The sequence below is a fragment of the Mauremys reevesii genome, linkage group 2 (assembly GCF_016161935.1).
Source record: "Mauremys reevesii isolate NIE-2019 linkage group 2, ASM1616193v1, whole genome shotgun sequence".
Lineage (NCBI taxonomy): Eukaryota > Metazoa > Chordata > Testudines > Geoemydidae > Mauremys > Mauremys reevesii.
The window spans coordinates 175,374,214-175,400,475 of NC_052624.1; the positions used below are offsets into that span (position 1 = coordinate 175,374,214).

The 26,262-nt window shown below is 41.2% G+C and overlaps 1 protein-coding gene across 4 annotated transcripts in view; it reads left to right on the forward strand.

Annotated features, from left to right (window-relative positions):
- SYCP2L (synaptonemal complex protein 2 like) overlaps window positions 1-16,305 on the forward strand; it is a 53,904-nt gene extending 37,599 nt beyond the window's left edge. For 3 of the 4 annotated variants that reach the window (XM_039521787.1, XM_039521788.1, XM_039521789.1), the window contains 10 exons: window positions 936-1,032; window positions 2,276-2,352; window positions 2,499-2,568; window positions 5,854-5,985; window positions 7,252-7,373; window positions 8,829-8,923; window positions 10,854-10,953; window positions 11,045-11,103; window positions 12,001-12,070; window positions 15,842-16,304. In XM_039521787.1, the coding sequence (XP_039377721.1) occupies window positions 936-1,032; window positions 2,276-2,352; window positions 2,499-2,568; window positions 5,854-5,985; window positions 7,252-7,373; window positions 8,829-8,923; window positions 10,854-10,953; window positions 11,045-11,103; window positions 12,001-12,070; window positions 15,842-15,904 (885 nt within the window). In that variant the 3' untranslated portion in view covers window positions 15,905-16,304. Of the gene's footprint in view, window positions 1-935; window positions 1,033-2,275; window positions 2,353-2,498; window positions 2,569-5,853; window positions 5,986-7,251; window positions 7,374-8,828; window positions 8,924-10,853; window positions 10,954-11,044; window positions 11,104-12,000; window positions 12,071-15,841 lie in introns of all 4 variants that reach the window. The other variant, XM_039521790.1, reaches the window with a different exon arrangement.
- Window positions 16,306-26,262: the final 9,957 nt, after the last annotated feature.

Sequence of the window (26,262 nt, forward strand, 5' to 3'; positions counted from 1 at the left end):
GTTCACTAAAGGATCTTACCTACATTCTCCTCTACCTTTAGTAAGGAATCTGCTAGAGATTAGGGGTAAAATGTATTTTAGTTGGAGATTTAAGGCCTAGGGGCATATGGAACATGTAAAATTTTGTAGAATTTCTACCCCAAATGAGCCTCACTTAGATTTTATTTACCTGTCATCCTTGGGAGCGGGGCAGGAATTAGCATGCATAATCTAACATCAGCTTTGGAAACCCAGCGGTACTTCAGTTTCAGATAAGCATCCAAGAGCTACAGCAGCTAATTTGAATATTTGGAACCTCATGTCTGGCCCTGTGCTCCTCTATCTCGACACTGTTTCTTCTCTCCCCTCCCTCCTCTGTTTTTGTCTGAGCCTCCTGGCCCACTTCCTTCAGTGGTAGACCTGATTCCCTCTGGCCATTTTTGGGGCTCATGTTCCCATACTCCCACATGCTCCCTGGATAACTCACTCCAAATCAGTGTTTCCATTTGATTCAGAACTACACTTCAAACAATGGACAGTAGCGATGCCAAACTTTTCCAGTGTTCCAAATGTTAGTATTGCCATGTCTTGTGAGCATAGGAGATACTGTATGAAGTTGAAGATGTTTGCAAAAGCATGATAAACAGTAACTATCAGAAAGCTTATATCAGGCTTCTTAAATTTTCTCTCCTTCTGCTCTCAGTTAAAACATTTTGTGGTGTTTCATATGAAGAATGACTTGAGCTGTAACTGTGCTTGCTAAAGGGGAAATTTTAGAGTTGCCTCAGATTTAAGAGCATGAGTCCCTTGCAAATCAATGGAGCTTATGTTCCTAAACCGTTTGGGTGTTTCAGGAAATCTTCCTCTAGTAGTAACTAGGCTATTGACATGTATAGGCTCCTAATGTTTATTTTACTTCTTGAATAAAATAGGTACTTAAGATGCATATATTTTAGGTTGGTGTTTCAAGACCAACAATGCACAGGGAAGTGCTGAAGAAGGAAATTAAATCCAGTGCAATGAGGCTTGATTTCTCTGCAATGGAACTCCCTGGTATGTTATGTTATGTATGTTTTTCCCCACATTCCCATAAAGTCTACTAGAAAGAGGCCACATACATTTTATATTTATTTTATCCCCCTGTTCCCCATAAATTCCTGCCTACTTGTGCCTCTTATAGCAGTGGTCAGACTTCATCAGTGTTTTAAGTAAACTGTTTCAGGAGGGGGGCACTGAGCGATATTTTGTTCCCTGATACACAGGTTCAAGTCCGCTCAGCTCATCCCTACATTAGGAGGGCTGCTTATGCTTTGTGGTAGATTGGTTTTTCATCCATGCTTGAATGTCCAATCCCAATAGATGGAGGGGAGAGGAAGGGGAAGAAATCCAGATTTAGGATTTCTGGCACTCGAGCCACTGATGTTCACCTCATATTCAGTTCCCAAGTCCATGAAAATTTGGAATTTTCTTTTCTGAATAGGACTCTTAAATTTGTAAAGAGGCTGTTAAACTGATTAATTATTTGTATTGTTTTAAACTTGAAACAAATCTTTGAAGATTTTTCCAGTCCACAATACTGGTCTCTCTTATGACGTAAAAATTCCCAGCACTGATCTGTAACGGTTTACAATGTAAGTATATTAGTGTATCTATCATACATTTACATACTGCTTTCAGTGCTTCTACTGTATGCAAATTACTATAGCAGTTATGGATCTACATAGATAATGCTGTTGTATCCTGGGATATTTGGAGCCAGTATGATGTAAATTATGGTATGCTAAACCTTACGGTTTGCGGCTGGAAAAAAAAATCTGTCCAACAGTTTTTACAGCGTAATGTCTCCATATCTGAAAAAGCTACTGTAATAAAATGCCATCTTGTTCCTTTCATGTCCTGGCATCATAAAAAATTATCCTGCTGGTCGTGTCCCTGCTTGTAGCTTGCCTGGTAGTACAGAATTGTGTGTGTATATATAGTACTCTGAAGTATTTTTATTTTTCAATTCCTTATTTTGTCCCCTCCAGGAGCATACTGGCTGGAATAGATAGTGATGTATGTATTGTTTCAGATGTGTGTATTGCCACTGCAGCAGTTCTGTGAAGGGAAAGAATGCTGTTCAACTGCAGCTCAAAATACAATAGCATTCTTTCATGTATTGATTGTAGAAGAAGGTGGTGGTGTGGTGGTTGTTACTCACTATTCAAATGCACAGAGAAAGTGATTCTCCAAAATCGATTGCCTGTATTACCTGTCTAATAATACTTCACTTATGCAGTTAAAGCACTTCTTTCAGATGATTTGGAAGCAGACGATCTGACACTACCATTAAGTGCATCTTCCCATGAGTATTCTGATGCTGGAGAGAAGACGGTGAGGCTTAGAGTACTTATTTTACCCTATTCTATTTTAATACGAATAGTTAGAGAACAATAAGTTTTGTTTGGAAATGAGGTGGCCTTTCCCCCCACATATTCAGAGCTAATGCAATGCATCTTTCTCTTTCCCTCTCTGTCTAGAAATATGAGGAGGTATCCAGTAAATTACCAGGAAAAGATAAAGTCTCCAAATTTAAAAGAAAAGGTTCAGGTATAGTAGACACCATCTAAGTAAACACGGAAGCTTTTCAAAAGCATAACTGCATGGAGTGGGGCACCTAACCGCCCTTTGTCTCTGAAAATCTCCCCCTATATGTCAAGGGTCTGAATAGACTTCATTTTCTTGTGCAAATTGTGAGACTGTTAATTCCATGCTGTAGCTCTTGTATATAACTTTGCTCCTGTCTAGCACACTCATATTTATTTTTGGCTTCAGTTAGCCAGTAACGTGACTATCTTGAGCAGAGAGACACGCAGCAAAGAGCCTAAGAATGGCATGAAGGTGGGGAAATCTGAACCTTATTACAGATTTGGAACTATGATGTAATTAAATCAGCACTTCATTTTAAAATGGTCAGTTTCTATTCCCCAGGTATAAGAGTGGAGGGTAAACTTTGTGCTCAAGGTTATCCTTCTATTTACCCCTTTCCAATAATAATCTTTTCGGTTTCACTGCCCAGTATTTCTATTAAAGGCAAGCAGAGCGTGAAGCCTCACAATATTGAAATGTTTTAGCTGCTCTCTTGTTGGACACCAGCATGTAGAAATCCAATTCTTTTCTTGTTTTGCTTGGTTACCATCTGCTGTCTTTTTGAGTGAGCACAATTCATTTGTAGCAGGGTGTATGTGTAGTTGTATTTATCTTGAGGGTGTGCTTTATCTTTGTAATTAGCAATATGACACTGCTTCTGTAGGAAGCAGAAGACCTTCAGAGGATCTTCTTTCCCTAGCACTTTCTGCATGGTCTTTGCATAACTATCTGGCAACTAGAAGAAGGCAAAGCCAAGAGTGTGTGGAGGGTTAGCATCTAGTTAGAGAAGCATAAGGCTTCAGGCTCTCTGGTCTGAGGCGTCAAAATGGAATGTCCTGCTGATAGTGGTGCATGACCCATATCTTGCCTGGCCATTCAGTTCTTCATTAAGTTGCTAATGACTTTTATTGCATTAAAGGTGTTCTGTCATAACGGCTTATTGATAATGCTGTAAATCTTAATTGAAGCAAAAGCAAACAATTTTTCCTGGCTTTAGTGAAAGAGAGATTCTTTTAATCACGTCTCTCTCTTTTTTTTTTTAATATATCTTTCCCCCTCTCTTGTAACCTATTTTGTGTACAATTTAATGGTGGGGTATTGCTTGTGTTTGCAAGCTATTTGTGAATATTTAATTCCCATACTTAAAAAGCATCAGTACAAACTACTGTCATCTGCTCTAAATAAATAAATTGCCAGTGACGTGTAAGGACATGTTTTCAGTGAGGATGAATTGACATAATCTTCTAATCTGCTATTCAAGTGGAGCTGCAGCACATCCTTCCTTGCTGGAAGAAAACCAGTTGTATGCTAGCTAAGCAACAATAGGGTTTTGGTGTGTGGTATTCATGCAAAAGTTCTCGACACTGATCCAATTACCAGACAAAATACGTGGTTCACTGTATGTATATATGGTATACCAAGGAACTGTTGGTTAAAAAAAAAAAAAACACCAAAAACCTGTTGTGAGTCTGAGACCTCATCTTCCAGATACAGGCTGTATATCCACACAATGTTTGTAGGAAGTGAACCTCAGGCTACATCCACACTTGGAGCAGACGGTGTGGTTCCCAGCCCATGTAGGCATACCTGCACTAGCTTTGCTTAAGATGAGATGCCAGCCAGAGTAGCGTGGGCAGGAGCAATGGCATGGGCTAGCTGCCTTGAGTACAAATCTGCCCATAACCCATGGGTATGTACTCAGGAAGACTAGTCCATGCCACCACTCCCTGTGCTAGTGCAGCTAAACTAATGTTCTTAGTGCCCTAATTCAAGCAGGGCTAGAGTGGGTGTGTTTGTGTAAGCTGGGAATCCCTTCCCCTGCACCAGGTGTAGATAAAACCTCTGAGTACCCAAACACCAGATCAGGACAGCACTTTTCTTAATTACCATACAGGAGAGAAGGGAGTGTTGGAGAAAAGCAGAATTCTCACTCCTTTGGTTGGGTGCAGCAAGTCAGATACTTTATTATCTCTAGCAATTGCATGGAGGGAGAGAGCTAAAGAGGTCTTTCATCAGACAAACAGTTACAGCAAGCATTTATACCCTTTGTTAGAAACAATGTGCAACAGCTGCATTTTGTTTATACATAGGTCATCCTGGTATCATCTTGTTTTTCTCACCAATTTAAGCTATAGTCTACATTCCATACTTATCTAACTCAAGGTTGCAACAACTTCTCACACAGTTCTTTCCCACTCGCTTCACACAATCCTCGCTTCTACAAATCTTGTGTTGTTAGGGTTACAGCTTAGCCTGACAAATGCTCACAGAGGGGATTGTTTGCATTGAAATCCCCTTCAAATCTCTGTCAGTTCTTTCTCTATTTCCACAGGAGTCAGCGTGTCTGAATTTATTATCATTTGCAGTTAATGGTAGCTTTAAGTCGGCAGTTGTGGTAGCTCTAGTCTACAATGTAAATGTAATCCTATTACATGGTTGGGTGGCTATCTGGTGGCAGAGTTAAGGTTAGTTATGGAGAAGATGCATTGTGATATTGTGAGCGCTTTTGTTTGGAGATATACTTAGGGGTGTAATTGAATATTTACTTCATGAGCTCTGGAAGGGTGCCAGCACCCCAAGATACCACTGCCTTGTAGAGCTCATGAGCTACTCAGGCCCCAGCTGCTCCTGCCTTGCACTGCCTTACCAAGTTTAGGAATAATCCACAGAGTTCCTATTTCTCTTCTGTTCTCCTAGCCCTGCGTAAACTTCAACAAGCACGTGTTGCACCATGCACAGGTCATCAATCACACATCATTAAAGCTGACAATGAGGACTGTTTTTTATAAATGTTCTCCTTAAAATATGGCTTCCATCTCCTTTAGATAAGCCTAAGCCCTAATAGCATTAAACTGGTATGTGAAGTTTGAAGTTTTACTTGTGATCCTTATTTCCCCTCACTCTTGCTGGCACGCTGGAAGAGGTGGCGATGAGGCTATGTGCACTCACTGCCCTTGTCCACTCACTCCTCCAGCCACACTTGCATGGGGGAAGCAGCAGTTCTGCAGAGGCTGTGCAGGGTCTGACGATGCAGTAGCCTGTGCAGAGGAATAAGGAGACTCCAAACTGTCCTGCAGAAATGCATAACCAGTGTCTCAGATAAATTCGGATTGCTCACTGAGAGTCTTGTAAACCAGCAAGCAGCGCTAGCTATTGCAAGGGTGGTGGGTCACTGTTCAGTCGTGCTAAATACTCACGTGGAACTAAGTTCTAGATCTCTACTGTACCGGTATTATTATTTTTTAGATCTGTCACCTGGTGGGGTCGTTAAAAAGCCTAAACTTTCAAGATGGGAAATGGGTCAGCCATCTCCTGGCATTTCCCCTGAGCCAAGAAAACTTTTTGATTCAATAGAGAAGAAAAAGGAGATTCAAACAGGTAACACCAAGCCAGTGTTTGAAATGCTCATTTTAAAATCTTGGTAACTTGGCCTTATTGACTGAAATTGTAGTTTGTGTCCAAGCCTAGAGAGAACTATAATGAACTCCTCTTAAAGTGAGCCATTCTAATGGGGCAGATAAGTGGATCAGCTTGTGAACTTGCAAGAGTGTAAATAACTGTTAACTCCATGGAAATAAATGGAGTTAAAGGTGTAAATGAGAGGAGAACTGGTCCTGTTTGCAAGTTCTGATGGGGAAGCTGCATGGAATTGACATATAAATGCCCAGAAATGACAGCAGTTTCAAGTGTACCTGCTCCCAGATTTCAACTTAATGGACAGTCCAGCCCACTGTCTTGCCCCTTCTATAGTTACTAGCAACCTTTGTGGAAAGTACATGGAAATCACTACCAAATCAGAATGGTAGTGTGTTACATCAACGCAAAGTGACTGTAAAGGACTACACAAGAGGCAAAGCAGTGGTATCAAGGCCTGAAAGTGCAGAGACCACACACTTTACGAAGAGTGTACAGCAGTGGTCCCCCAACCTTTTTGTCTGGCGGGCACCAGATGAAGGACCATGGCGGCGGTCGAGCATCCACCGAATTTCAGCGGCATTTCAGTGGTGACGCTTCTCAATGATGTTGGCGGCAAGCAGCGTCATCCAGAGGCGTCGCCGCCATGGATGCTCGACTGCCAGCCAGGATGGCACCTGTGGGCACCACATTGGGGACCCCTGGTGTACAGTCTTTGGTTTTTCTGGGAGACACTTCCCTCTGGGGAACAGAAGCAAAGGAGCCCAGGACGGGGCTGTCACAGGTTTCAGCCAGAGAGTAGCAGGGCATTTTGTTGCCTCATTTTTGTACATAGTTTCCATTCCTAGTAAAGTGTTTGTCTGGAAACAAGCCTGCTCATCAATAAGATATTAGGAGGCCCAATGTTTTTTGGTCTGATGCCCCATATTTACGTGTTAATACATTGTGTACTTGGTTGGTGTCCAAATATCTGTTCTACAATGCAGTTGTTTGTAATAGATTGACAATTCCTTCTCAGACTTCCTCGATTTTGAGATTGTTCCGCTCCGGTTTCAAAGAACTTTGGAAGAGTGACCATGAAACACCATCTCACCCCTAACATAGGTTGTCACTTGCATCTCGTTGGAGTGAAGGAATGTGCTGTAGTCCAACAGATAATATTAGGATCAGGTCTGCTCGAGTGCTTTTAGAAACATTTTGCATGGAGTTGCACCTTCTTCTCTCTTGCAGGTGTGGAATCGGATGAATCAGATGACATCTTTGTCTCCAAGATACTGCATGAGGACGTCAGTGATTCTGGTGTCATTGCTGCCTTTGAAAGCTTTACCAGCCAACTAACGAAAACATTTTGGGTAACTCCACAGTGTTCATGATTTTCCTAGTGTGTATCCAGTGTGTGGTATGCATATACCTAAACAAAGCAACCAAACAGCTGACTAGCTGCGATGCTTGACCTTTACTGTCCCTAAATTAATACATCTAGGGGAAGGGAGTTAGTTGGGGAGTACTTTATTCAGGAACTCATCCTGCCACATCTAAGTATGCTGCAAGGCCCAGCTATTCTCAGAAATGTCTGAGGGGAGGTAATGGATTGGTTGTGAGAGGATTATTTTAATTGGAATGGAGAGTCCTTTTAAGTGAATCTTTATTCTGTGATGTCAATTTAGTTGTATTTAGATGTTTCAAATAATTTGATGGAAAGGAAAAACACTTTTTAATCTTATCCCAACATAATAGTGGCATACCTGGGTTGGGGCCACATATATATTTAGAGTGTATACATGTACATATACAGTGGATGGAGATAGAAATTGTATTGTTTTGGGTGGATTCTTTAATTTATGGAAATTATTGGCTACTGTACAGACAGAACAGTGACCAGTAATAGCCATAAACTAAGCATCTTTTCTGTAATGAGACAGAAAACGATATAGTCTGACTTAGTAGTTAGAGCTTATGTAGACCTGTAGGTATGTCTACACAGCATTTTGGTGTTTGTGGGAACAGACCTCCCAGTCTGGGTCAACAGATCTGGGCTAGTGGGCCTCACACTAGTGCTCTTAAAAAAAGCTGTGTAGACAGCACTTTGAAGATGTTACTCGGGCTGGGGTGTAGGAAGCAGGGGTGTGGGCTTCAGACCCTGAGTCACAACTTCAAAGCGCTGTCTATACTGCTATTTTTAGAGCATGCCACAAACCCTGCAGGCTCGAGCCTGTTGACCAAGGCTGGAAGGCTTGCTCCAAGATGCTGTGTAGACGAACTCATAAGGACTTAGACATGTCTCTCTTTGGATTTATATTACATGGAGGCAATTGCATTTACCATGGAACTTAGTTATGACCCTAACACACTCTTGGAAAAATTCATATTATTGTTGATTTGAGATGGTGCTAACTAACAGTCTGATCTTGCAGCCCTTCTGTCCCATTTCAGGGTGTGAGTAAGGACTTTAGGATAAGGCCCTTAGTAAATTCTAAGGTAGTAAACTGATCTCTTTATGGGTTAGATGTTCACTTGTAGCATACTCTGTGTAATTTTTAAGGTTTTATCTACAGAGTTCCAATGGTATAAGTAAAGGAGTAAAAGTAAATTGATTTAGTTAAACCAGTGTGAACCTTGGTGTAGACACTTTTTTTGTTTGGGTCTTATTTCAGTTTAGCTAATGTTAATTAGAAGCAAGTTTAACCTAAACCAAAATAAGTTTGCCATATAAGGGGTGGCACCAGTACAAATATATGTATGGACAAGTTTTAGACTTAGTGTTTTGTTTTGACATTATATGTTAAGATGTATATATTTTGGTCTAGTCCAGGTACAAAAGAATGGAGATTTGTGCAAAGAATGCTTTGAAGACATCTGAAAAAAGTGTGTCAGCTTTATTAAATCAGATACATCAATGCAGGTAACTAATTTGCTATTTGCCAAAAACAGCTTAAACTTTGCATGAGTTTTCTAGTAATCCTTAAAAATAAATGCCTTTGGTAATAGAACTTGGAAGTAAAGTATTGCACTTCTTACGGTTACAAAACAAAATGACAGTAGCTGACTTGTTTAAAAAAAATCCCTTGGGAGCAAAGCTCCTGTGAAATTCACTCGTTTGTGGTGAATGGGGTTGTTCACATCTAGTGAATCCCTCCCGAACTCGTGGAGCTGTATGTGTAGGCAGTGTTGTGCATGAGCCACTTTCCCTGCAAGGGGAAGGAGCATGGAGTCAATGCAAAGGGTACTGGAGCCAAGAGAATGGACAACAGAGGCATTTTGTGTGCCATTAACTGGCAGGCCAGGTTACAAAGTCTGCTTCCATTAAATTATTTTTGTTTGTTATCCTCAAACTTGTCTCCCCTTTAAACAGAAAAATAATGAAACAGAAGTCAATTTCTAGAAAGCTCTTCATACTCTTAATGTCATCTTTATAGTCAGTTACGCTGTTGTGCTTAACTGCCTAAATATAAATCTAATTGTATATGTATGTATATAAATAATGCACAAGCACAGTTTGGGATCAATATTGATACAGAATAATCATGAACATATCTCATGTCTATGCTCGCAAATGTGCATCAGTGCCGGGGATTTGGCAGTGTCAAATAGTTCCAAATTTGTGGCAAGTATTATACCTTTAACCCGTAAATGAAATGGGATGCAAGTACTACCCATTGTATCACTGTTGTATAAAATATACAGCTTGCATGGTACTATGCACCAGTCTTGATGAAAGTAAATGCAGAAGCAAAAATAAAAATCTGTTAATTTCTCTCAGAAGTTTAGAATGAGTTTACAATAGAAAACTGCTGTTGTGCCTTTGTACACCAATTTTTCTAGAACCAGTCAGAAATGGAAACAGCTATTTAAGAGGGGGAAAAAATTCAAAACTTCTGGTCTTTATTTCTAATTATAAAATTTTATCAGTTTTCAGATTTGAAAAAAATCCACCCAGCTCTTAGGTTATGTTCTCTCTGTCACTTTCCAGTTCAGTAGAATATTTTTAATTGGGGAAAACTTGGTGGATGGCCTTGTGTCGCCACTAACAGACATGCCTGATCAGCAACAAGCTCCATTTTAATAGCCATATGGTCGGATAGGCCCATGGAATTAATATACTCTTCAGAGGAGCAGGGCTGATGAAGTTGCTGTCCTGTTGTGCCAAAACCCACTGTAAAATGTGCTTAAAGCCTGCGTTTGCACTGCTGGCCCACTGACTTTAGTGGTGCTCAGGAGCAGCAGGAGTCAATGGCTTTTATAATTGCCTGCTATGAGCTGGACAGAGATGTTTGTTTGTCTAATGCAGACCACTGAAAAGCTGCCATCTAGTGCAACACCTATGGTACATACTGTTCGTGCACCTTTCTAAAAGCCGTAACCCAGGAAGGATAAAGCCTTTACGTTGTATAACCAATCCTCTAATCCCCACGTGCAAATTATTCTTGCTTGCTCGTGTGTATATGGCTGTGGTATCTTGGCAATGTACGTCCCTGGGGATAGTTCTGACTTGAGAAATGTACCTCCTTTTGTCTTATTCCAAGAATTTCCTTATGTTTACCTTTGCAATCTGTTGCTCTTGCCCTTGTCTGAAGACGTATACTCTGGGGTTTTTTTGGCATAGTATTTCCTGTGCTGGCTATATTGTAACAAATTGTTTACGTTCTGCTAAATAGATATTTTTAAAAAATCAGCTGATGTTGGGTTGGAAAGAAAATGCCTGTTTTTTTTTTTTTAACTTACAAAGCTGAAGAGCTGTGGCCTGCATAATACATAAACCAACTTGCAGCAGTCATCTGCTGTCTTGTGACGCTGCATTTTAAAGATGTTGAACTTATATTTATTGCCTACAGACTGAATAAATTGGAGAACTTCCACAAGGTTGTTGTCCAAGAACTTGCCAATCTTGAGAAGGATGCTCAAATTTTATCCATCCTTGAGAAGGACACAGTGGTGTGTATGTCTTAATTTTGTTTTTGACCCATACATGGATTGTATGTCCAGTTCCAAAATAACACATGTACTCTTTGGGAAACTCTTGTAGGACTTTTGGAATAAACAGTCCATCAGACTGAGCTCTTTCTGTAATCATCAAAAGCAAAGGTATTTATCTTCCAGCTGTCTTTTAAATGTGTCATTTTAGAGAGAGGAAATATCTTTGCTCAGTCTTAGTTATCTAGTTAAATGGTCAGTTCTGATGCTGGTCATTACTCCTGAGACAAAGTAGGCGAGGTAATATCTTTTATTGGACCAACTTCTGTTGGTGAGAGAAACAAGCTTTTATTCTGTTTTAACCAGTGCTGCTTGGAAACCTGTAACTAATAGATACAGACCAGAGCAGCAAAATTTGGATTTAAATAGTTCCATAGTTTTCAGGTGTTTGAGTCTGAGGTTTTGGTACAGGACCACCTTTGTTGCTTACATGTGCTTGAAGTAACTTACTTTTGGTTAGCAGGTTTCGTAAACCGTAACATGGTGGTAGTTCTTTGCAGGCTTCCCTGGAGTTTTTGGTTTTGAATAAACCCCAAATGCAAATGAAACACTTGACTCCCCCAAATTGGTCCTTACAGCTCCTTACCACCTTAAAATAGCTTGTCAAGTCAAGCATCCTTGCTCCAGTATCTTCTGTTATGGAGAAGTTGGTCTCTGACTGGGATTTTGGAGGAGGTGCCAGATGGCTGGTCCGTATCTTCTGTATTTGAGAGCATGTCGGGTATGCATTTGCCCCCCAAATTTCTGAAATGGTTTTCTTGAGGAGGCTGGAGGCTCACTATTCAGTTTGGGTAACAGTGGACAAAATAAAAGCATGTTCACTCTGTGGCTGATAGTGGGAGCCGTGTGCACTTGGTACTAGGGTTTTCCTTATCCTAGCTATTGTGTTGGCCTTTGAGCTGCAGTTAGGGGAATCCCAGGAATGAATTTATGAAATAGTAAGCATGATCACACTGAAATGAGGCCATCCAACGAGATTCTCCAAGTTTATTTTTATTTTTCTTCCAGGATTCAGTCTATGGATTCAGTATTGGAAGAAACTACGAGGAGTTTTAAAGATACAATACAAAATACAAAGGTAGGTGCTGTACACCAGGTGCTTCGTATCAGGATTCTGAGCTGGGAGCAGTTGATAAGCAAATGAAGTAGGAACCTATTTGCTGAGGAATTGTTAATGAGAAACTTTTCCATTAAGTAGATAAGGCAAGACTACACCATCTAGGATGTTTCATCATCTGGCTCCACATGCTTTGTGATGGCTGACTGTGGAACACTGTGCATATAAGCATGGTTCATCCTTCCCCAACCTATAAAACAGCTCGTTACAAGAGTTGTTAAACATGATGCATGTTGATGATAAAACTTTGGATTTTTTCTAATTAGATTTTTTTCTAATTCATGTTTTGTGTCCCTTTTCTTGCCAAAAAGTCACTTTGGTGTTTCTTCTTTGAACAGTAAAATCAGCATTTTGTGAACCCAGTTAAAAATAGTACAAAACTGCAGAATTGGCTATGTGCCATTTTTAGCCTTTTGCCCAGTCCTTCTCCTCTTGCATTCACACCATGAAAGGGCCAGGCACAATCATACCTCCTTCTAGTGCCCCCATGGGTCTCTACCATCACCCATGATGGGGGACAAGGAGGGATTTTCCTTTCTGGGGCTCCTCTTGGGACTATGACTTATAGCTAAGATTTAATGGCATAATAGAGCCATTAATCTTGTAAAGTGCTAGAATAATACTTCTCCTGTGGTCACTTCATTATTTACAGAGAATAAATGTAGAAGGTCACTTGCATTTTCTCTTGCCTCTGCCTGTTTCCTTTATATTTTTTTAAAGCAAAATCCAAACCCTATTTTTTTTTTTTTATTTTAGAGATTTTTCACATTTAAATACTGGTTCCTTTTACAGTAGGAGATATTATAATTCATGCTGAATTTTATAACTCTACCAAGGATCTAAGCTACATATTTTGTATAAGCCATTGAGCAGGTGATAGATTCCTAGCAGGAGAATCTTTAACAAGGTGTTCAGCTGAACTAAACATTCAAAATGTTATAGATGAATTACAAAGGTTTTATCAAGCTCCACCCCCACTACACACACTAGTGCCACTGTTTGTTTCTTAAGCCTGGTCTACACTAGGCGTTTAAACCGGTTTTAGGAGCGTAAAACCGATTTAACACCACACCCGTCCACACTAAGAGGCCCTTTATATCGGTATAAAGGGCTCTTTAAACCGGTTTCTGTACTCCTCCCTAACGAGAGGAGTAGCGCTAATATCGGAATTACCATATCGGATTAGGGTTAGTGTGGCCGCAGATCGACGGTATTGGCCTCCGGGCGGTATCCCACAGTGCACCACTGACTGCTCTGGACAGCAATCTGAACTTGGATGCAGTGGCCAGGTAGACAGGAAAAGCCCCGCGAACTTTTGAATATTTCCTGTTTGCCCAGCGTGGAGCTCCGATCAGCACGTGTGGTGATGCAGTTAAAAATCAAAATAAAGAAAGAGCTCCCGCATGGACGATGCGGACGTGATCGCTGTAAGGGCAGGCAAATCTGTTCTATCACCGCTCCGTTACAGAAGACGAAATTCAAAATCATTTTTAAAAAATCTCCAGACAGACACCATAGCAGGGGCTCAGCGCACTGCTGCGTGACAAACATAACGGAAAGCCCAAGAATCAAATGGACGCTCATGGACTGGAGGACTCAAGCTATCCCACAGTTCCTGCAGTCTCCGAAAAGTATTTGCATTCTTGGCTGAGCTCCAAATGCTTCTAGGGTCAAACACAGTGTCCGCGGTGGGTCAGGGCATAGCTCGGCAATTTACGCACCCCCCCACCCCCAGAAGTGAAAGGGAAAACAATCCTCTCTTGACTCTTTTACATGTCACCCTATCTTTACTGAATGCTGCAGATAGACCCGATGCTGCAACACTCAACACCAACATCCTTGCTCCCCCCCCTCCGCCATGGGTGGCTGATGGTGCAATACGACTGGTATCCGTCCTCGTCATCAGCGTATTGGCACATGGGGCAGTGCAAAAGGACTGGTAACCATGCTGACTAGCATCGGTGAGGTCTATCAAGGGTGCCTGGCCCTAATTTTTCCTGGTAGATGGTACAGTATGGCTGATAACCATCGTCGTCATAGCAACAGGGGGCTGAGCTCTGTCAGCCCCCACCCTTCATGTGTAAAAAAAAAAAAAAAAAAAGCTTCAATTGCCCCTGGACTAGCAGAGGGATGCTGGGCTCCTCTGCTCCACACTCCTTACTGTCCTGTCTGGACTATCATAGCAGCTGGAGGCTGCCTTCCACTCATTTCTCACTAACAAGTCAGTGTGTCTTATTCCTGCATTCTTTATTACTTCATCACACAAGTGGGGGGACAATGCTACAGTAGCCCAGGAAGGCTGGGGGAAGAACGGAATCAACAGGTGGGGTTGTTGCATGCGCACCCCCTGTGAATAGCATACAGCTCATAATTTCTGCAGGATCTGACACAGAGCAGCTGCACTCTCTGATACAGTGGTTCTCTAGTACACTTGCCCATATTCTAGCCAGGACTGATTCTATTTTTAGATACCAAAAAGGAGGGATTGACTCTGGGAGTCATTCCCAATTTTGGCTTTTTGCGCCCTGGCTAAGAGCAGCCAGGGCACTTATGACAGCAGCAAATGGTGCAAAACGACTGGTAACCATGCTCAACATTTTACCAATTTATGGATTGGTAGATGGTACAGTATGGCTGATAACCATCTCTGCTGTCATGCAAAAGCAAAAGCATGCTGCTGTGTAGCGCTGCTGAATCGCCTCTGTCAGCGGCATCTAGTACACATACGGTGACAGTCACAAAAGGCAAAACAGGCTCCATGATTGCCATGCTATGGCATCTGCCAGGGCAATCCAGGGAAAAAAGGCGCGAAATGCTTGTCTGCCGTTGCTTTCCCAGAGGAAGGAGTGACTGACGACATTTACCCAGAACCACCCGCGACAATGATTTTTGCCCCATCAGGCACTGGGATCTCAACCCGGAAATTCCAAGGGGCGGGGGAGGCTGCGGGAACTATGGGATAGCTACGGAATAGCTACCCACAGTGCAACGCTCCAGAAGTCGATGCTAGCCTCGGACCGTGGACGCACACCACCGATTTAATGTGTTTAGTGTGGCCACGCGCACTTGATTTTATACAATCTGTTTTACAAAACCGGTTTATGCAAATTCGGAATAGTCCTGTAGTGTAGACGTACCCTTATATGTAGACCTGTTTAATGTCTCTGGCATAGCTTTTAGATGCTTGTGACCACTGCTTTAGTATTCTTGTGATGGTGGGATCTTCTGGTTTCTGTGATATGTGCATAATGCTATTGGTGTGCATGGTGCTTTTAGGAGCTCAAGAAGGCCAAGTTCCCATGCCAAGGAGGGTAAATCATATGCTAGTGATAATTATACTAGCTAAAATGATGTTCATGTGGCACTTCAGAGAAAACCTTCTTTCACTTACATGTCAGATCCTGAATTCACGATTCTGTTTTGCATGAAACTGATGGCTTTGCAAGCGCTTGCCAGTGGAGGGAGTGCAGCCCTTTGCTCTGTTGTGGGCAGCACTTTTGAAAGTGAAATGTAGAATGCTGAATCTTGGAGCTGTCACATCACAGAAGTTGTTCAGTACCTTTGCAGTATTATGCTCTTAACTGAACAATTGGCAATTAAAAATAAACACAGGTTGTTTGAAATTTAGAAATCAATTAAAAAATTTTGAATTAATTCCAGGTTACTTTTGCAAGTCTTTATATTAATATGCTCATTTTTTTTCTAAAATACTCTTGGTTTTTCTCCCTGCAGTATGAACATCCACAGGAGAAGGTGGAAGAAAATAGTAAGGTGTTCGTTGTTGCTTCTGATTAACAAAACACTATTGTACTGTATAACAATTTTTGAAGACATCACACACCTTACGTCGTTTCTATAGAAGAACTTTGAGTCTTGTGGAGAATATGGAGGATTATTTTCCTCAATCTCTCCCCTCTCAAAATAATTACAATGCTATTTTTGACTTTTTTAAAAGAAAGTGCTGCTAATTTTTCAGGTGTCTCCTTCCATTGTCTATAAGCATTGGTACTATTGAGTTCCTTGCAGTGCTACCTTTAGGTCCAACTTATATTTGAGTTTCAAGGATGAACAAAAATCCAAATAAACATCATGCTTTATATCATAAATTGATGTAAAATGGATTGCATTAGACGTTTTGTTAATACCTTTACAAATAAATTCGTTTAGTCCCTATAGGCTGTTCATTTTAATGATTTAAGCAATATGTTGCTCCCTTGTGACAATTAAATTCCCCTTCATTTCTTTGTGTTATAAAGAGGAAACAATTTTCTCTACATGGGGGAAAAATATCAATTTCTCCATCTTTTTAACCCTTTAGTCACTTAAAATCTGGTTGTTGGTTGTTGGTTGTTTTTTTTTGGTTAGCTGGGATGTATTACCAGGGCCCAATGGATGATCTAGGGTGCACCTCTGACTCAGTAGCTCACTTCCCTCCTGTGTGTACCTGATGTCAAGGGAGTTGCCACAATAGACTTTGAAGTCTGAGCTCCAGTGCATGCCCCAACCCCAATCCCAGCTGGCAGACTTCAAAGTCCACAAGGATGTCTCTCTTGGGTCTAGAAGATTCCATGCTCTTCACTGGGCTCCTGGTTTCCAACCCCAGAGTCCCACCCCTCTGGCTTTGAAGCCATTGTCTTTCAGTTTGCACCTTCTACTTTGAAGCTGTCTGGCACTAGAGAGGAGAGGCTCATGTCTATGGCCTGTGGGAGCCCAAAACGCAGGGAAGAGAGAATGTTGGTTCTCCAGAAATGTTCCCTGGGGTTGGACAGAGCCTAAGCAAAAATTAAGTTAATGGAGACTCCTACTTAAATGGAATTCAGAAATCATGTTTGCCCTGTACAGACAAACTGCATTTAATGGTATAGCAGAAAGTAGAGAGATATCGGGTGCTGGTATCAAGGACTTCACTAGAAACCTAAACTTTGTAGATTTGCAAGTTGCTATGTCTGTCCACAACCTTTCAAATTCCAGCAGCACTCAGACAGCCATTAAGGACAAGGATGACCTCGTCCCCCATGACCTTCTCCCCACCAGGACTGGCTCTTAAGGGTGGAGGAAGGGGTCTGTTGTGATATTCGGGCCTACACATTTACCATAATTGTGAGCTCAGCTGTGAAAATTAATAAAATGTCACAATAATCTATAACAAGGACTGTTGATTGGGGGGGGGGGAAGAAACAAGAGAGAGACTGACTACATTAGTCCAAACTAAAAGCTGTGCTGATGTAACTCAAGGCCTGTGTTAAGATCATGCCTGGTAAATAAGAGAAGTATAGGACTAGAAATCAATGAACCAAAATTAGGCCTAACTGGTGGATAAATTAATGAGGGGATGGATTATTCCACTCATCACTCCTTTTTGGGGGATCCTCAAAAAGAGACTTTGGGGTGGGGGGGGAGAGAAGCTGGCTACCACAATGGTGGCTGACTTAAAGGAGGGGATGTGAATGCTGGCTGAGTGAAAGACGGGGAAGGCATGAGCTTCCATCATGACTACCACCGCTGCCATCTCCTGAGACTTTCTTCTTCCTACTCTTGAGTGATGTCCTGTCCTGACCAAACCAGAGGGAGCCAGAAGGCAGCACCACCTCCACTGGCTTTAGCTAAATCTTGAACACAACTTGGGATGTGAGACACTTTCTCTTCCTCTTCCCTGCCATATTTTTTTCTTTCCTATCTCTCTCCTTTTGGTTTCTGTCTAACAGTAGTCTTGTTTAGCTGGCCAAGACTGCAGAGTTTGCAACACTGCTGTAAACGGTGACCAAAAAGGCAGCAAATGTCATTCCCTAAACAGTCCAAGTTTGATACAAGTTTGCCAGGTCTCAGAGTAGGAGATAAGACCATGAGCTGATCCTGTGTTTTTGTTTTTGTTTCTTTCAAGCAGTGAATTTGTAAATGAGAGTCAACACCGTCTTTTCAATGTTTGTTCTTTTCTTTCCCCTTGTGTGTGTGTGTGTCTTGTTTCGTCTGCTAGGAGACGGGACTGGCCTCTTGCAACAACAGCCCATCTCTGCTAACTTCTTCCTCAAAAGGACAATTATTTTGAATGCCATTTAAGAGACTGTCAGGCAAGGGGTGGGGGGAGTGCAGGGAGGAAGGGTTCTTTTTAAAAAACCTCTGTCCAGCAAAAGGGAAAGGGATGATCAAACAAAAGCCTTATTTAATACTTTACATTTCAAATGCTTGAACTGATTTTCCTTCTTTATCTTTAATACAAGGTTTAAAAGATTTTTTTTTTAAATAGTGTAATTGCCATGGTAGTAAGCAGGCTCAGGTCTCTCTATACAAAACCCTGAATCTTCTTTTCAATTGTTTTAATGTTAGACAGTGACAAGGTCATATTAACACCTCTCAATCTTATTCTATCCAAATTAATACAACATATTCTGATGGGATGTTTCTGCTTCCATTCCCCTAGTGATTTTAAGGAATTCAGGAGTGGCACTCAGTGGGATACGAAGTTATCCATTGACTTTACTGACAGCAGCTAGTGTGATGGTTTCAGCTGGCACAGAGACAAAGTGGGAGGCCGATATTAAGAAAATTGCCTCCAATCTACCTTTGTGTTTCACCCACGAGAGCTAGACCTGCAATGGTCTTGTGTGTTTATACAGCTTAAGTTTTCACAACTTCTGCCAGATGACTCCACGCACATTAAGTTCAGCACTTTCCACTTTCAAAATGACAGCATATTAAATATCTCTTGAGCAGTTTCAGTGAGGCGTTTTGAATATGCACTCAATGCTGTGGAATTTCGCTTGTCATGTGCAGCTCAACTACAAGCACCAATTTAAAATAATCGCATTGTACTTATGTACAGAAAGCTCATCAGTTGAGTTTGTCCATATTTTCATTTTAAATGTTCTCCTGAATTGCTACTGTTATACCAATATAATAAAAACCAGCAGGATTTTATTAAGAGGGATAAGGCAAAGATGCCACATTTATTGTAAATACCATAATAAAACAAAAGATAACAGTAAACAACGTTGTTTTACTACTTATTTTTATTACTACTTATTTTTTACACACACACATATTCATTCACACAATCATTCATTTAGGTTCTGTATAGGTGTTATAGTTACCAGCCTAGACGTTGCTCATGCCAAGTTACTGGCCAGGTATCTTGGTCATGAGGATGGAGCTGAGTTTGTGTCAGATGCATCTGATGCTCCTGGAGGCTGGCAGCAGAACCATCAGAGTCCTCAGTCTTCAGAGTCCAGTTTTATAGAAATTTATTCCTATGTCAGTTCATGAGAGTTGCTTCATTCTGCTGTTGCTAAATTAATCAGCAGGTGGCTGGCTCCATGTTATCAGATGTTTGTTTTTAATGCCTTTGAGGTGTGGTGGGTGGATTCCAGTTTGCCCTCCGGGGGGTCATCTGGTTGATCCCACTTGACACCTTATTCGGCCAACACTGAATTTTTCAGGCTGGTAACTCCCTAACCACTCATTCATTATTTAAACTAGGCACTCATTTACATACATTCTCTATCTTAATCACATCTATTTTACTGTCTCTTTACCTTTCGGGGTGTTACCAATTTAGAGAACAGGCACTTAGAGTCAATTGACGTTTAACAAGTTTTATACAAAGTATTTCTTTGAGCAGGCTTCACACAGACACAGCTGGTGGCGTGCAGGTTAGAGGCTAAATGTTGGGAATCACATTTACTTCTAATATAAACCTTCAGTTATAAAGTATCATTTAACAATAAATCATTTTTTCATATAAACCATGTTTAATATAAACCTTCTTTAATATCCCTACACTACTATTTAAACTTTTAAACAAAAAATGTATTTGCATCAGATCACCTTCAAATGTGCCTTTGCAAAAATGTTAAATGAGCTTGATTTGGGGCCTAAATAGTAATGAAGCTGCTGGAATTTTATATGAATTGCAGAATTCTCATGGCTAGTTTTCAAGTTGAATATATTTAGTGCTGATTTTATAAATGATTTACATGAAGTTCAAAGCTTTATAAAACAGATTCTGGCTAACTGTGACAGTTAGAATCAAGGGAATATTTCGCTGTAAATTACATAAAGAGTTTATAACCGAAACTACTTTTGGTATGACCCAAATCTGTCAGTGTCTAATTTCATCATAGGTTGCCTCCTTGGAGGTTATTCTATTCCTGCCTATGCAGATCATGTAACATAACTTCAAAGAGCAGGGCAGAGTGTAGTCTGTGTCTCTTTGCACATGATCATTTACTGAAGATCACACCTACGTTTTGATAGCTTTAGCTGATGCGCTGGAAGCATGATTCCTGTTCGGGTGGGGTGGGGTGGTGGGAAGAGGAAACTGCTACAGATAAGCACTGTACTCGCTATTACTGACAAGGTTGATGGAAAAATTAAAACCAAAAAATGCCCCTCTCCCACCTGGGGTAAGGTCAGTGCAGCTTTGTAAATTCTGGGATTGTATTTTCTGACACACACACACACACACTACCTAATATATTGTGCAGTAACACTTCTGTTTGCACATAAATGCTGTGATATCTCTTTTAGAATCATTATCGAGTGGTCCAATTTCATATGTGTAACGGAACAATTTGGAGATGGTTTAATCAAACAGAGCAGGCCTCTGAGAATAGATAAGATGTTGGTAATGAGCTTTTGTTTGCCAGAAGGATGGAGTAGATTGCTGATAATTCGTACTGTCAAGTGTTTGACCACACTCTGGTTTGTTATGGGATATACTGGATACAAAATAACCAATGTCAGTCAGGTTTATTGCTATAGCCCAATAATAACATAAAACCTTTTTCCTGTACCATGCGATACCAGTCTCTGGGAAGCTGTCTAATGTAGTGATGTTACATTCACCTTACACAGAAGGTGTGCTTCCAAAGTTACACCTCACAAGTAAAAGGTACTGTGTACATCATCTGAAACGAGATTCAACTAATCTGCTTTCTACCTTGTTTTTCTAGTACAATGGTGTGCCCTTTATCTTCTTGTTCTGAACACATGCATTTCAGGTGCCGAAGGATGTGAAGACACCTCCTAGATTTGTAATAGGGTAGAACAATCCCATGCCTTGTCCTCTTCCTTTGGGACATTCCAGTACAGGCCTGTGAGAGTAACTCTTTCTATTGCTATGGTAAAGTGCTCATCTATCCTGATCTTGACAGCTTCCCTATTTGCTCAAGCTAAAATTTACTTCAGTGAGTGCAAGGGATTATGGGATACGTAGCAAAAGTGAGCTGGGTTATAAAAAAATCAAAGGCCAATTTAAGCTATATAACTGCTATAATATTTGTGCTTAATTCTATTTATGCTATATATATATATAGATATAGATATAGATATAGTGTGTGACTAATACATATTATTATATGTATATATTGGTCAACAAGATATAACTTGCATTTTCCATAACTTTTCATGTGATTGATTATTTTAATGTCTGGTACTAGAAATACCTCTGGTCAAGAGGTGAACTTTACTTAGCACGAATCATAAATGTTGGTTCCTTATCAGGGAGGAGAAGAGCACTTCTGCTACTATCTATGCATAGTTGAACTTCATGAGGTCTGAGGGGTTCTTGCCATGACACAACTGAGCATGGGAATTTGATTCTCTCTGTGTGTTTGCACAGACCTGCCTGAGCATCACATTTTTTTAAAAAATTAATAGATGCTTTAATTTTAGAGGAAAGTACAATTAGAGGGGAAGAAATTCTTCACGTGACTGAAGAAACAAAAAGTGCAGTTAAATGCAACTGCATGCAATGAAATATGTCAATTTTGATGTGAACAGAGAGCTGTTCTAGAACTGTGTAACCCACTTAAAATGATCCCTTTCCCTTGAATCATCGTTTGATATTTCTATTGCTTGTTTACATGGTATACGGGGGATGATGATGATGGTACAGTGGCAAAATTGAAGGAATAGAGTATGGTGACTTTAAACCTCTATGGACAATATCTTTTGTCCTAAGTAATCAAGTGGTGTTCAGTCTTTAATCTATTGCTCACGGGAGCATCGGGATCTCTCCTGTTGGAACTAGTACTAGTAAGTCACCAGTAGAGCTTGGCCTGTTTTGCAAGCAGTCAAAGCACTTGCTTAAAGCTTGCCCTGTTGACTCAAGCTGTAGTAGGTGCTCTTGTTCCTCCAGTGAAATGGGCTTTTAAGAAAAAGCTGTAATAATTTCTTGGTTTTTATTTCTAAGATGTAATTAAACGGTTTTACTTCCCTTTCAGATCTAGACTAGACTAAACTTGCTTTGGCAAAGGGATGGAATAGACAAACTTGCCTTTTCCTTACCTTTGAATTCTATGTAATTCAATTGCCATGAAAATGGAGCTTTCAAAGGCTTAAATATGTTTCTCTGTCTTGCCCATATATTCATGTCCTACTTGTCTTGTTCTTTTTGAATATTTCAGTGAAAGAATCTGCTTCTTGTAGAGAAATGAAGCCATGTGTTTCAGGTATCATATCTCTTACTGCCAATTACAGTCAGACTGAAAAGGCTCCTAAAGCCATTGCATCATCTTTCTAAGAGTTTAGATTGAGGAGTCAGACTCCATGTGGATTCCTCTTCTAACTACTCATTGAAAATCATCATGTATCTCACAAAGCAAATCAAGTCATAAATAGCTATTGCCTCAAGCAATGGTCTCAAGTTGCAGTGGGGGATGTCTAAGTTGGATGTTAGGAAACACTATTTCACTAGGAGGTGATGAAGCACTGGAATGGATTACCTAAGGAGGTGGTGGAATCTCCATCCTCAGAGGTTTTTAAGGTCCAGCTTGACAAAGCCTTGGATAGGATGATTTAGTTGGTGTTGGTCCTGCTTTGAACAGGGGGTTGGACTAGATGACCCCCTGAGGTCTCTTCCAACTCTAATATTCTATGAATCTGATTCTGTTCCTCATGACTGGTAGAGGAAGGGGAGCGTCTCTTGATGACAATCCTACATTGCTTTTCATTTTTTTTCCTTTCTCTCTTCCCCATCCCCTTAGATATTTTTTCTTTTCATTCATGTAAAATATTAAATATCCTTTAGTTATCTGTCTGTCTATAGATTTTCTGTCTTCTTACTGAACTGATCCAGTGGTGTCAGGCAACAGCTGAAAGTTTGTGAAACTTTGGTTTCTCCAACTGATTAGCTGGCAACATTGTGCCATGATGGGTCATGATGATTATTTCGTACTTGAAGCCAGTTAGTTGACTTTGGCAGCTCTCCTGAATGTGTTTCCTTTACAAAGCCATAGATGGTGGTAGTGGTATTTATTCACTCAGTTCCCTTTTTTCCTTTCATCCTTTTAGTGGAAATAGAATTTAATTTTCTCACCTTTATTGTGAACCAAGAAAGATCATTCTGACATCAGTGCTCAAGAGGTGCAAAGATGCAACCAAAATGCACTGATGCTTATCAGCCTGGAGACTGAAATGACTTGACATGCAAATTAACTTTGACTACCACATGATCTGTTGATGACACTGAAGATTATTAGTGTGTAATGTATATGCCTTGACTTCTTGTTCAAGCTTCCATTTTTAAACCTTCTTTTCCAGGTGGCAGACATTTTGCATGATGTTACATCCATCAATGTTTTGTTTTGTGTGCATGTATCTCGGCATTGGTCTGCCCTGGTAGCAGTTGTAATCAAAGGCTGCATGATGCAATTTTAAGAGCTTGTGAGATGGGTGACCTGGGAATAGCAAGAGCAGCAGGCAGACTTAATCCTTTCCAAGGTGGTTTATTAGTGTTACCTATTCTTCCCTTCTCTTCCCTCCTTTCCACCCACTGGCATAAACTGCTTGCAGTTAATGCTTTTGTGCTATTCTGACACAGGTGGGCTGTGTGCTAGAGCAGTTTTCCACTTCTGGGAATTAAATATTTACAAACTGTTATCCACTCTATATGTGCAAATTAGCAGTGACATTTGAAAGGTTACAATGGGGTTGAATACAGCTGCATTTTAATGCTTTTTGGATAGTAGTTTGCCCCATGCAAAGAAAACTTCAAACAATAGTGTAATTATTTAACAGGCTGTCTTCCATCCCACCCCCAAAACAATCATTACCATGTTGTAATCAGTACGGTGCTTAGAGACCACTAGCTGCAATGCATGTGCCTGCAAAACCCTGCAAAGCTGTTGTTAAAGAAGGAGGACTATTCCCTGAGCAGTCTGATTTTTGTTTGTTTTCTATAGGACCCTAATAAGTGGAGACCTCTCTTCTCTGTCCTTTCTCCCTTAGCCTATCCTCACAGACTGGCTGACCTTATCTTGGCATGCAGAAGGTGAATGTGGCCTCTGGGTTGTAGTTAAATGTTAAGGAGAATTAATATTTCAAGTAGAGTATCTTCAGGAATGAATATTTAATTTCCCTGAAGGCTGGTAACATGTGAAAGTGATGTTATGTGGGGTTTGCCTATCCACTATTTTCTCTGGGTCATGTCCTTTCCTTCTTTTGCTCCACTGCTCCTCCTTCCCTCTTCCCCCCGTAGTGGGGTGGTTACCCTGCTCCTGCCTGGAGGGGTTAAAAACAGCCTGGGAGAGGGCTGGGGCTGGGGCAAGCAGCTCCAAGGCTGATTGGGGAAGCAGCCTCACTGGGGCCGTGCCCCAGTCGGGGCCCAGCTGGCCCTTATAAGAGGGCAGTGGGCCAGGAACAGACAGTCTTTTTCTGCCTCTAGAGAGGGAAGGGCTTGGCTGCTTAGGAGCTCACAGGGTACCTCGAGTGGTGCAGGGCTGGGGGAAGGCTAGAGGAGCTGGGGAGCTCTGGCCTGGAAACCACCCAGGCTGCAGGCCTTGTTAAAGGCCCAGAAGGGTACTGGGGTTGCTGAGGGCAGCCCCGGGGTAGGCCAAGGCAGCAGGTCCAAACCCCCTTGCCTGTGATGAGTAGGCTGATACTGCAGTCTGCCCCAGTGAACGGAGGCTAGATGGTGACTGGCAGTAGCCTGATACTGAGGTGAGGTGGGGATAGGGGGTTGGGGGTTCTCCTGAGTGGGGAAACCCAGATTGGGGGTTGCTGCAGTGGGCAGAACCCCTGGATAAAAAGGGCACCAGGGTCCAGGAGGGACATGGGGGCAAGCAGGACACTGGACTGCAGAGGGCACTCTGGAGCTGGAAAAAGAGCGAATTCCCAGGAAACCAGCAGGAGGTGCCGTGGGGGTGTCTCTCTCACGGTTACAGCCCTCCATAGAGAGGTCTATGAATTCCAATGAAAGATGATAGAAGGACTTGCATGTCTGCTTCTGTTTTAATTTTGAATCTGAAGTTGTTGATTATATTTGATGTGGTTTTCTTACCAGACACCTACTGGGGGAATTCCTGGGGCGGAGGAGGAACAATGGAGAATCAAAGGATCAGCCAACAGGCAATGACCAATTTTTAAAAAAACCTATCTAAGCATTTGTAAAAACTTGTCCTCTGAACAAGGCCTATAATCAGGGAGTGTTTGGGGAATTCAAAGTTCCTGTGAGACAGAAAGTGCCTGCAGAGCTACAGTACAGTACAATGTGAACTCAGATGTTAATGAACTGTGTAGGCAAGAGGACTATCTTATTATAAATGACACTGCACCCTTTTTTTTGATTGGGACTGTATCTGAGGCTAGAAAATGCAAACTGACCCATGCCCAAAAGTTATAGAAACCATCCTCTGACTAAAATCTTGCTGGAAAACTGCCCTCTTAAAGGAGGATTTAGTCTTGTCAGACACACACCTAGACATGCTTTAAATGCCAAAATCCAGGAGTGATAAAGTTAAACCTGCAGTTCCATCCTCCTCATGTCTGTTTCTGGTATTAGAGGATTCTCCTTCAAGCCATAACTTTCATCCTGCTAGGGTTCTAGTGGGTAAGACAGCTTGTCAAGAGGCAGTGACAGAAATATTTGATGTGGTGGTTGAATTTATTTCACAGTAGATACAACGGGGATATCTTAAAATATCCTCAGTCATGTTTATCAGACCATATTTCCACCTTCAGAGATAGTGTTCTTTTAAAGGCGCTTCATTGTTTGTGTTCAGTTGTCTTGTAGTGGTGGATGAGGGTAACTTTTTTTTTTTTTTTTTTTAATTTGTTACCTTACAGATGGATACATTTGTCCACTTTTGGCCATTTTCCTCGGGGAGCTTAGAATAAAAGCTGGGCCAGCCAAACTTAAGGCTTTTTTTTTTTTTTTT